Source organism: Bombina bombina, chromosome 1 (assembly GCF_027579735.1).
Source record: "Bombina bombina isolate aBomBom1 chromosome 1, aBomBom1.pri, whole genome shotgun sequence".
Lineage (NCBI taxonomy): Eukaryota > Metazoa > Chordata > Amphibia > Anura > Bombinatoridae > Bombina > Bombina bombina.
This window is the reverse complement of record NC_069499.1, coordinates 586,420,174-586,433,562: the sequence shown is the minus strand read 5'-3', so window position 1 is coordinate 586,433,562 and position 13,389 is coordinate 586,420,174. Positions and strand designations below refer to the sequence as shown.

At 41.0% G+C, this 13,389-nt stretch overlaps 1 protein-coding gene across 1 annotated transcript in view; it reads right to left on the bottom strand.

Moving 5' to 3' along the window:
• ASB18 (ankyrin repeat and SOCS box containing 18) overlaps positions 1-11,951 on the bottom strand; it is a 123,430-nt gene extending 111,479 nt beyond the window's left edge. The window contains exon 1 of the mRNA XM_053713509.1: positions 11,747-11,951. Within this exon, the coding sequence (XP_053569484.1) occupies positions 11,747-11,951 (205 nt within the window). The remainder of the gene's footprint in view (positions 1-11,746) is intronic.
• Between the last annotated feature and the right edge of the window lie 1,438 nt (positions 11,952-13,389).

Here is a 13,389-nt window from a genome sequence, read left to right as displayed (position 1 = left end):
GGGTCAAGCCGGGTCTGCCGGAGTGTTCCACAAGGGGGGAGCTATGTGACAGACCCTTCTGTCAGGACTGAAGGAGTTAACTGTGTTTAGCTTTAAGAAACTATTTTCTAAACACAAGTTGCTGGCTCCAACCATAATTTAGTTAGTGATAAGAATTCCATTGTTTGATCACCCTCAGAGAGAAAACGCCTAAGTGATAAGAAGAGCCAAGGGTGTCTTGTGGTTGAAGTGTTTAAGTAATAAAATTCTATTGTATCATGTCAAAGGGCTTGTTCCCTCCATGTAATGTACAACAGTCTTTCAACCCCCATCTGGGGGGGGGGGTCAGACCTGCATAAATACTAGGCATAGCCTTTAATAAATGACATTCTGTTTTAAACCTGAAAACTGGCTGGGTTGTGAATTGCTGATTCCCTATGCAGGACATTGTTCCCTGGTATTAACCCTTGGTATCCTGTTGGTACCGTAACATATATATATATATATATATATATATATATATATACACACACTCTATACACACATATATATGTGTGTGTATGTATATATATATATACTCTATAGACACAAATATATGTGTGTGTATATATATATATATATATATATATATATATATATACACACATACATAATATATATATATATATATATATATATATATTAAATATATATATATATATACACTCTATAGACACAAATATATGTGTGTGTATATATATATATATATATATACATATATATACATATATATATATATATATACATACATACACACATACACTCTATACACATCACATATACTATGAGGCAGGCGGCAGCCAATGAGCTAAATGTTATCTGACAGTGCCGGTAGTAGGACTGGAGGAAAATAAGACTCCCTTGAACTCTTAACCTAAAAGTGATGTCTAGTGCATTATATATGCGAGTTGTATTGACAGCAGGAGAGCTACATACATTTTGCCCTGCACCCGACACAACAACTACATGACTGATGAGCCTCAGACTCACTCACCCCCCTCTCCCTCCCTTCTCTTACCTTAAACCTGCAGGATTCAGGAAACAAGCAAGCAGGAGGGAGCGTAGTATGCTGCCACTACGCAGTAAATCTAGTTCAGAGGATTAAGTGACAGACTCAGTGCGGGTGCCCTCCGGTCACTACTTGTAACCCTTACCTTACCCTCCTGTACAGTACTTTGATCCCCCTCCCTCCTCAGTCTGGGGAGACTGCCTTAATTGTGTCACACACACTGCTCGAGTGTCACTATGTCAGGACTGATTTCCCTGCTCAGTAACTTCTCCATCTCCCCCTCTGCTGTCTGCTTCCCCCACACGATACAGCTGCTGATCACTTAGGGGGCTCCTATTTTGCGTGCACACTGCACGCCACTAACTAAACAAGCATCTCTCTCTGAACTGAGTGGCCTGAGCCCACCGCCCGGTGTCCTACAGTCCTAGTGGGCGGGCCTGCCGCCTGACACTTATTTAGCTCCTCCAGCATCTTTAGCTCCCTAGGCCCTGCAGTCTGCAAAGTTAGAGCGGCAATACAAAAAAAAAATATTTTTTTAAATATCAATGTATTTGCCGCTCTAAGTTTGGCGCCCTCCCTGCTGCGCGCCCTAAGGCGAATGCCTAACTTGCCTCTATGCAAGCGCCGGGCCTGGTTCCAATAGTTTGCCATCATGATCTTGCTCTGCTTCCCTATCTGTATCCCCACAGCCAACCACAAAGATGTTATCAGCTATTGGTTCGATACCACTGAGTCCAGCCAATAGTTCATGTTGTTTATGTTAATACACCTCTGGTGCAACTGATATTCCAAAAGGCAACTTGAGCCATCTTTTCCTGCCCCAGGGAGTCCAGAAGATTGTCATGTAGCTACTTGCATTATCCAACTTACATTGTAAAAACAAACGTGAACAGACGTGCCTTAGGCAGCTTGTACAAAACATCCTCAAGAGTTGGCATGATGTAGTGAGATTGCCTCAGTGCCTGATTCAAGAATTTGGGATCTATGCATATTCTTAGCTTATCAGGCTTCTTTACAATCACAATGTTACTTATCCAATCAGTTGGTTCAGTCACTGTTGCTAAATGTCCATCAGCCTCATACTGATAAAGCTGCACCTTAACTGCCTGTTTTATGGCCACTGGCACATTGCATGGTGCACATTGTACTGGAGGGTCACTCATGTAAAGGTCGAAATGAACTTCCCCTGGTACAAATTCTACTGGCTCAGTAAAAACATCACTAAGTTCCTTTAATAGCAAATGTTTTGTCAAGGGCTCATTGCATTGATTGTCCATCACGTTGAGCTCTGCGGGGATAGAGAAATGCATCAGCCCTAGACGCTCATAGGTTGAGCCGGATAACAGTGGCTTTTGGCAGTTTTCCACAATTTCAAACTCTAGCTTGTGTGTCCTTCCACGTATGACACATTCTGTCCTGAAAAGTCCTAGAGATTTCATAAGCTCACCTGAGTATAACTTTAGTCTGGTGTCACTTTGCAGTAGACGTACTTCTGGTGCTAACATCATTTTGTCTCTCAAGCACATTACATCACATGTTGCTCCTGAATCGAGCTGGCAGGATTGTGGCTTATTATTTAAATTTAAAGTGACAAACCATTTCTTTCCTCTGGCTTGCACAGTACCGATCAATTCACTACTGTATTTCACTTCAGCAGTGTGTGGCTCTTCCTCATATGCAGATGTGTTCTCCATGGTGTGTAACATTCCTAGTGATGGCTGTCTTTTACTTGACAAGCAAACGTTAGCAAAGTGATTTGTTCTTCCACAAGACCTACAAGACTTCTTATATGCTGGACATTGCTCTTTAATTCTTTGATGCACAGTCCCACAATATTTGCTGCGATTTGCTTATGTGTCTTAGCTGCATTGCAATGTTTATGCTGTCTGTCCTGTTCCATAACTTTCAAACGTCTGTCAGTGAGCTCTGTTGTACGGCACGATTTAATGGCTGTGTTTAAAGTTAAGTCATGTTCTCTTAGTAGACATCTGTGCGTGCTCTCACTAGCTACACCGAGAACAATGTTATCCCTTATTAATTCATCCATTAGAGTACCATATTCACAAGTTGCTGCCTTTTCTCTCAAGCGTGTAACAAAGTTATCAAGAGATTCTCCCTCTTCTTGTTTGCAGCATCCAAACACATATCTCTATACTATAAATGCATTTGTAACATGTCTGTTGCCGTCGGCAGTTGGACACGCATCCTCAATGGAATGTTGGCAGCGCAAGGCAGCCAACAGAATGTTGGCTGCGCACGCAGTCAAAATAATTCACCTGGATGCAGCAAAGCTGCATTCTTTCACAACCCTGCCAATTTCGGAATCCACCGGGATGCAGCGAAGGCAAACGGAGCATTACAAAAAAACGCCCGCGATAAGTATTTAAAAAAAAAACCTAACCGTCTGCAATAAGTAATAAAAAAAAACAACTAACCGCCCGTATGAACTATTAAAAAAAAGATTTCTTAAAGTATTAAGAAAATAAAAAAAATACCCAATAAAATTATTAATCCCTAAATCCTTCAACCACAACATCGCAAACTACCTAATACATCCATTAACCCCTAATCTGCAAACCCCCCACAACACAAACCTAATTTACCTATTAACTCCTAAACTGTCAACCCCCACAACGCAAAAAACTAATTTAGTGACTAAGCCCCCATAACCTAACACCCCCTAAATTAACCCCTAAATCATTCAGCTCTTTTGCAAATTGCCCAATAAACCCTAATCTAAAAAAAATTTTTTTTTTAAAAAAACCTAACACTAAAGCCCCAAATAGGTACTAACGGTTTCAGAAGTCTGGCCTAGAAGGTCTTCTTCCAGGCGGGTCCATCATCTTCAACCACAGCGAAGGCGGGTAGGAGCAGAGGTCCGGAGCACTCTTCCCAGATGTGGCGGTCTTCCCAGATGTGCACGGAGTGAAGGCGTCCCGGAACAAAGGTCTGGAGCGGTCTTCCCAGATGTGCGATCCTCAGCGGTGGTCATCGGCAGCGGTCCTCGGCGAAGGCGTGGATGTTCCTTTTCATTCGATGGACCTGCCTGGAAGAAGACCTTCTCTTCCGGACTTCTGAAACCATGAATACCTATTTGGGGCTTTAGTGTTAGGTTTTTTTAAAATTTTTTGTTTTTTTACATTAGGGTTTATTTGGCAATTTGTACAAGAGCTAAATGCCCTTTTAAGGGCAGTGAAAAAGAGCTGAATGGCCTTTTAAGGGCAATGCACATACAATTGCCTCTTTAAGGGCAATGGGTAATTTAGGTTTGTGAGGTTTGGTGGGTTGGTTAGGGAGGAATTTTGTTTATTTTTAATGTAAAAGAGCTGATCTCTTAAGGGCAATGCCCTATATAAATCCCTTTTAAGGGCTATTGGTTGTTTATTCTTAGATTAGGGGGTGTTTTTATTTTGGGAGGCTTTTTTATTTTCATAGGGCTTAGGTTTAATTTTTTTTATTTTGGATAGTGTTGCTTATTTTTTTTCTGTATTTTTACTTTTTTATTTTTTGTAGCTTGGGGGTTACATTTTTCACACATAGATTCACACATAGATTGACCTCTGGGCTGGCTGATCAACTAGTCTTTCATAAATTACATTTTTAGCAGGTTTAAAATAAGCTTCCAGGGGGGGCGGAGCCAGCAGCACACAGGAGAAGTCGCAAACTTTTAGAGCTCCTGCCTAATTTTGTCTACAACAGATCTAAAATCAGATTTCACTTCTCAAATAACCCCTACCATTATTGGATTACTCTTTTCACCTTTATCTGCTGAATGGAAGACGTTACATTTTGACGTTTACCCACTAGCTGGGTCCTAAGTTTGGGCGGCCTGCACAGAAATACAGACGACGGCCATTTTCCCACCCTTGTGGATTTCTGTTCACTATGGCGGACCTCAGACAACTACTTACGATGGTCAGCAGCCTCCTAACCCACCACCACAGTAAACTCGCTGTGGCCCTTAACGGGAATGTGGAAACGGCTGAGAATGACGAAATTCTGATGGAGGTATCTCCGGATCCTAAAGAGGTGACTATCACTTGCGGGGAGGCCTTGGGGCCCCGGCATTCCCTGCATATATTGGGTCCTGTGTCAGCTAGGTCCGGAAGTAACCGCGAGCACAGGGAGAGTCACACTGACCTTACCTTGGCGCATGTTGTCCCTCAGACCCGAATGAAAGAAGATTATACTTCCGTAGAGGCTCCGCAAGTCAGAGGAGGGCAGGGGTCCCAAGGGAATCCAAAATGCTTTGATCCTGCTGGCACTGGCCGCCGTCTCACGCCTATGGTACTTCTCTGACAGGCCTGGAAACAAAGGTAATATCGCCACCATTTTTTCTTGTATGGAGACAGCGCTACTCATTCCACCCCCACTGGCTGATAACCCTTGTGACACATAGAAAATACCCAACCTTCTGCTCCTGGAGAAGTGGAATAGGCTAATACGCATCCACATTGTGGTCTCCCTCCCTGGCATAGAACTTCCATAATTTCACCGGACGTGCAGTTCCCAATTTATAATATTTCATCCCATTGACTGATATGGTATAGACTTCTTTCATACAATATAACATGAATATTCAAAGAGGACAGCAGTAACTATAACAGAGCTGGTAGCCTAACAGCGGACATGGGAGCTATGTCAATTTCTGGTGTCCAAAGGCTGCTTTTCAGGACTAATCTCCACTGAGGGACTATTACAATTGCTGCCTCCCTTACCTACTTTATATATGTACACTTCAATGGACACTTGGCTTTGAGGGTGGCCAGGTGTTAAACTACAGTGGGACTGTATTTCTATACTCACTTCTAAACCAGCATTTCTGCTTCATAGTCAAGAGACTGCTTATACTTTAATACTAAATTACAAAGTAACCAGCTTCAGGTTTTATGTGAAGCATAGTACTATATGGTCAGAGGGGTCAGATGATGTTATAGTGTTATTACTTAAGGTTGCTTGATATGCAGGTTAGCTAATATATATTCTCTCTAAAGCTAACAAACATTGCAATCCACTTTACTGTTTAATTTATCGCATGTACCCCACCAGGTATTGTACCGTATCTATGTTTCAGAATCGCTGGGCGGTTCTGGTACCTCTTGATATGCCACGTTACTCTCCTGACGACTCAGGCAATGTTATACTGTTATCGCTTAAGACTGCTCAATATGTATATTCTTGGTTATGCATTTAATGGAGTCGGCATGTAACACGATCCATTCAACTGTTTATAACATGTTCCCCATTATGTTCTGTATTTATGTTTTAGGATTGTTAGTTGGTTTTGGGTGCTTTTTGAAATGATAATTTGCTTCCATGTGCACTACATTGTGGAACTTGGGTTTCGAATTATATCCACTTGCAGAAGATGTTGCTGCTACGCTTTACTACTAGAGGGAAATATTGGTTTAATTATACTTTACATATAGCATATTTATTTTTATATGTGCATGATTGATTTAGGTTATAACCGTTCACAATTGTACATATTTCATCTATACTACACATCCCCTAGGAATAGTAAATTTAACAATATGTTGCAAACAGACAACTAACTTCCTTTTTTATTTTATTAGGGGGTCCTATAATAGTTTCCTAGAATACTGAGTGCCGCTCTCTGGTTCAACCTTATAGATATTTTAAAATAGTCTTGAACGAATTGCTTCACAGAAGCTGATTTAGTGGGCTTAGGCATCTTATATTTCAAAGACCTCCTCAGCTTATTATATTTATATTTATCTTGTCACCTCCCCCCCACACACATAATGAACCTCCTTATTTAGGAGGGCTAATCATGCGGCTTATCTCTTTCTTGTGCCGCAACCTCACTACAGTTTTTATTAATAATAACCCTTCCGATTATGCTTATACACATGCCTGCATTCACTGCCCATGACTCTTCTCAGAGTTGCTGCCTGCACTGATGCAGATTTCTCATTCAACCCTTTAGCCAGGGAATAATCTTCAAATTCAGCTCTGAAAGTTTCCCAATTGCTGCTGCAATCCCCACTGATTATCATCCCCTCTGGGGAAGGTGTGCAATTCATAGCAGTCATATTGTCTTTAAGCGGTCTATTTACTATAGTGCAAGCAGACATGATCTGATATAGAGGATCATGTCCACTGCACATCGATAAATGCCGACAGCATACGCTGTCTGCATTTATCATTGTACCAGCAGTTCTTGTGAACTGCTGGTGCAATGCCGCCCCCTGCAGATTCATGGCCAATGAGGCTCTGAGGCCGCTAGCAGGGGGTGCTAATCAACCCGATGGTATTCGATCGGGTTGATTTCTGTCCGCGGCCTCAGAGCAGGCGGACAGGTTATGGAGCAGCTTTAGACCGCTGCTTCATAACTTCTAACGTCTGTTAACTTCTAACTTCATAACTTCTGTTTCCGGTGAGCCTGAAGGCTCCATACGGAGCTTGATAAATATGCCCCTAAGTCTCTAAGCTCTCAAATATCCGAAAATCCACACAAAAAACATTTGAGGCTATAACTCACAAAGCTGTGCTGTATCCAAAAGATGCTGTGCTCCAAACAAGAGGCTCAGTCCTGATTCTAGTCACTTCTGACACCATGTTTCATGTATAGAAATGAAGACACTACAAGCTGTTAGGGCTCGATTTATCAAGCCCCTACGGCTGCAAGTTCTCACAAGAACTTTCTCGCCGTAATTTATCAAACAGCGGTCACCAGGCCACTGCTTCCCTAAGCTCTTCGCCACCTCTAAGGTGGCGAAATTCAATCGAGGAGATTGACAGTTCCTGCCCGCGCGTGATTGGCTGTGCACGGGCAGGGGGCGGGATTGCACACAAGCGCAAAATTGTAAGTTCACCCCGCCACAGGCGAGCTGAAGCTTACAGGGGCGCGTATACGTGCCCCTGTCCGCCTCAGCTTTGGTAAATCGAGCCCTCCCTTAGCGTGAGGAATCATGTTGAACTAAAGAACAGGAAGTACAAGGCAATGCAATATTACCATAACAAACAGAGTCACAGTATTTGCATAATAAGTCCATAACAGGAGCCACAATACCAGACCCAAAGTTCAATAACTTCTTCAAAGCTATTGACACTAGTTTACAACTATTTCACTTTCATGTTAAATCCTTTTGTCTGATAGACATCTGTAAAGTTCTCTTATTGAACTCCTTATTGGTTCCCAATCTGACAGCCTCAGGCATGCACACAATATGTACTTTTCACCAAAAACACATACATAGGTTATAACACATATAGCTATGTCACATGACTGTTCCCCGGGTTTATTAATGAACATATTAAAATGTTATAGGTGACACAAGGATAACTTAAATGTTACCCAGTATAATTTCACCCTTTTTACAATCACATAACACTAAAAGAATGTAAGTGATGCTTAATTTCTTGATTTCTAGAGTGTTCTACAAGGCATTGCCTACCACATACAGTAGGCTCAGATTTATCACTGCTCCAAAATAAATACATACTGTATGAGCCTAACTCCACACAATGTCACTGCACTCACAGCTACAATCACACCTCACTAGATATACACATGGGATCATTGCCTCATATGCTCAGTTTAAAAACAGTCACCTAGATTACGAGTTTTGCGTTAGAGGCTATGCGGTGCTAACGAGCAGTTTTGTCTCACCGCTCACTTACCGGCAGCGTTGGTATTACGAGTTTTCAGAAACCCGTCGTTAAAAGACAAGAAGTGAGCGTTGAGCAAAATTTTGCTCATTACCGCACTCCAATACCAGCGCTGCTTAAGTCAGCGGTGAGCTGGTCGTACGTGCTTGTGCACGATATCCCCATAGGAATCAACGGGGAGAGCCGGCTGAAAAAAAGTCTAACACCTGAAAAAAGCAGCGTAAAGCTCCCTAACGCAGCCTCATTGATTCCTATGGGGAAATAAAATTTATGTCTACACCTAACACCCCAACATGAACCCCAAGTCTAAACACCCCTAATCTTACACTTATTAACCCCTAATCTGCCGCCCCCGACATTGCAGACACCTACATTATACTTATTAACCCCTAATCTGCCGCTCTGGACACAGCCGCCACCTACATTATAGTTATGAACCCCTAATCTGCTGCCCCCAACATCGCCAACACCTAGATTATATTTATTAACCCCTAATCTGCCGCCCCCCAATGTCGCCACAACCTACCTACACTTTTTAACCCATAATCTGCCGCCCCCAACGTCGCCACCACTATAATAAACATATTAACCCCTAAACCGCTGCACTCCCGCCTCGCAAACATTAGTTAAATATTATTAACCCCTAATCTGCCATCCCTAACATCGCCGCCACCTACCTACATTTATTAACCCCTAATCTGCCGCCCCCAACGTCGCCGCCACTATATTAAAGTTATTAAACCCTAAACCTAACACCCACTAACTTAAATATAATTTAAATAAATCTAAATAAATATTCCTATCATTAACTAAATTATTCCTATTTAAAACTAAATACTTACCTATAAAATAAACCCTAAGATAGCTACAATATAACTAATAGTTACATTGTAGCTATCTTAGGGTTTATTTTTATTTTACAGGCAAGTTTGTATTTATTTTAACTAGGTAGAATAGTTATTAAATAGTTATTAACTATTTAATAACTACCTAGCTAAAATAAAGACAAATTTACCTGTAAAATAAAACCTAACCTAAGTTACACTAACACCTAACACTACAATATAATTAAATACATTAACTAAATTAAATACAATTACATAAATTAAATTAAATTAGCTAAAGTACAAAAACAAACAAACACTAAATTACAGAAAATAATAAACAAATTACAGATATTTAAACTAATTACAGCTAATCTAATAGCCCTATTAAAATACCCCCCCCCCCAAATAAAAAAAATAAAATAAAATATAATGTAGGTCGCGGCGGTGTCCGGAGCGGCAGATAAGGGGTTAAAATTTTAATATAGTGTTTGCGATGCGGGAGGGCCTCGGTTTAGGGGTTAGTAGGTAATTTATGGGTGTTAGTGTACTTTTTAGCACTTTAGTTATGAGTTTTATATTACGGCGTTGTACCATAAAACTCTTAACTACTGACTTTTAAATGCAAAGATCTTGACAGGGTAGGGTGTACCGCTCACTTTTTGGCCTCCCAGGACAGACTCGTAATACCGGCGCTATAAAAGTCCCATAGAAATCCCCCCCCCCCCCCGCCACCCACAAAAAAGCTGGGCCACTGGTTTACTGTTATTTGACAATGCTTGATTTGATAATATTGTATTATTGCTTATTTGCCTACTATGTCAAGAATTTACATTTTGATTTGTTGTAACCTAGTGAACCCTATCCTAATAAAAATTATTTAAACAAAAGTCCCATAGAAAAAATACTTTACGAAGTTTATGTAAGCCGTTTTGCGGTAAGGCCAAAGAAGTGTGCGGTACACCTATACCTGCCAGACTCGTAATACCAGCGGGTGTAAAAAAGCAGCGTTAGGACCTCTTAACGCCTCTTTTTTACCCTAACGTACAACTCGCAATTTAGCCAAGTATTTTCTCTTCTAACTAGTCACAGATCTCTTTAACTGACACAAATCATTAATCTCGGTTTTGCACCTTCAAATCACAAAACTGTCACTGGCTTGAAACACACACAATGCTCTGTCACTGCTGTGCTACACAAAACACAATTTACAAACAAGGAAGTCCCTGCTTAATTTTGCAGAGCTTCCTCACTACATACAGTACCTCAAACATTCAGTCCCTACTGCACAACTTACAGCTTTGTCTCTCTGCCTCTGTTTTTTTTTTTACTGATCCCCCTGTATACACCAGTCTGTGACTGCTCTCCCTTACACACAGCTGCCTGTACCCTACACACATAGAAACATAGATTGTGACGGCAGATAAAAGCCATAGGCCCAGCAAGTCTGCCGATACTTCCTAAAAGTATAAACATATCTAGTTGGTAGGATAGCTTTATACTAGACTTGTGCATGATTGAAAAATTTGTTTCGTTTCGGTTCGGATCGATTCGGATTTATTCGAATTTCGGTTTGGATCAATTCGAATTCGGAAAAATTCAAATGAATTCGTTTCGGATTCATTTGGATTCAAATAAATTCAGCTGGATTCGGTTCGATTCGGAAATTTGGAATTTCGGTATGTGTTAGGGGGGATGTGCTGTGTATTAGACTAGTATTATGTACTGTATATTAGGTGTAACCCATAGCAGAGTGATATAACCTAATATACTGTACAATACTAGTGTAATCCATGGCCATCCGAATCTACCGAATAAATCCGAACTAATTCGGATTTATTTGGTAGATTTGGTACTACCGTAATTCGGACATTCGAATCGATCCGAATCTCCGAATTTAACAAATTTGTCCGAATTTTGAACCGCACATGTCTACTTTATACTTATCCCAGGCATTCTTAAAGTCCCACATTGTTTGTCATAAGTTACCACCTCTTGTGGAGGTTTATTCCATGAACCAATCACTCTTTCTGTAAAGAAGTGCTTTTGCAAATTAGTCCTGAATACACTACCCTTCATTTTTTGACCCCTTGTGCTGTCACTGTGTCACAGCTGTCGTTCGCCTTACAGACTCAGTACATCTCAGACTCATCATACTGACTCACAGCTCTACTCAAACCTGTCACTGAATTCCCACCCTGTCATACAGTGGCTTTCTCTGCTAACCCCTGTCATGTGTTACCACAGCCCCTTCAGGTACCTGACAGGCCAAACTGTGCAGCTGCTTGTGGCCGATACCTCAGTTCTCCTCCCCTGACTTGGAGCACACTGTCTGCATGTCTGGCACCCAGGATTCGGAGCAGATGTAGATCTCCATTTTCAAGTGCAGTAAATAACCTGTTCTCAGGTCCTTGGAGGGCCTGGGGTCCCCATTGTGTATTCTGTTTGCTTCTTACACAATCCATCCTGCACTGCACCCTGCTTTCCATTCACACACACGCACAGTGCCCACTGTATATTTATATGCGTGTGATAACAATAACAAAGGACCAGGGGTCACATGCAGACAAAACAAAGCTTGTGATTAAATGATCGGCTGCATGCCCAGTGGTGCATTCCTCGGCTACCTTATTATATATGTGTATACAAACTGGAAAATCATCTAGGGTCTGTAACTTAAGTAAAGAACACAGTTATGCTTTATTGTTTGTGGCATGTGCGGTGTTGGACATTGTTCTGTCAGGGGTCTATCAGTATCTGTTTACTGGTATTCTGAGTATTTATGTATCATGTCAATGCTTTTTTAAATCAAGTAATTGTCACTCATTACTGTGCAGGTCTATGCTCACCAGGGACAATGTTAATCAGGGATCTTCAGGTCTACATATATAATTATTATAACGGAACATTAAAGTATTTTTTATATATGGAAAGGGTAACAGCATTATTTTACAATCCAGTGACATATCCCTTGAAAAGCCTATTTTCCTTTGCTTTGTAGAACATACGTATATTAATGAGCTCCTGCATTAATAAACCATTTACTGTCTAGCATGTTCGGCAAGTCTACAGGATTTACCTCAGTCTCTCTGGCAGTAGTGGGAAAAAGTAAGGTGGGAAAAAGAAAAATACAAGAAAAATTAAAAATGAAAGAGCATTTTTTTACATTGTAAAATAATACCATTATAGGTGAGTTAAATGTTGATGCACCTATAAGAAGGGTCTGCATGTGAGAAGTATGCTAAAGAGAGGTTTTATGTGACAGTCTGGCAGTGTGGTGAGATAAAGGGGGCCTAGCATGATTGTTAGTAATGTTCTGACAGTCACCTAGATTACAAGTTTTGCGTTCGTGTTTTAACGCTGAAAAAATGGCCATTTCAGCGTTAAAACAGTAACGCAGCCATTACGAGTCTTGTTGGTATAACTGTACCGCATGCCTTTTTAGCCTGTAACGCAACATCAGTCCCGCACTCAAAAAAAAATATGTTTTTACATGGGATTTCCATAGTGCTGCCATTACAAGTTTTGCATTGAGGCTAAAAGCTTGCGTTACACCCTATAACGACACGATCCGTTTCGCAATCTGAGAGCAGTAGTTATGAGTTTTGCGCAACAAAAGTGTTACTCAAAACTCATAACTAAAATGTTACAAAGTACACTAACACCTATTAACTACCTATTAACCCCTAAACCGAGGCCCTGCCACATCGCAAACACTAAATTAAATTTATTAACCCCTAATCTGCCGCTCCCGACATTGCCGCCACTAATAAAATTTATTAACCCCTATTCCGCCGCTCCCCAACATCGCCGCCACTATGATAAAGTTATTAACCCCTATTCCTCCACACCCCAACATCTCCCACACTATAATAAAGATATTAACCCGTATTCCGTATAAAG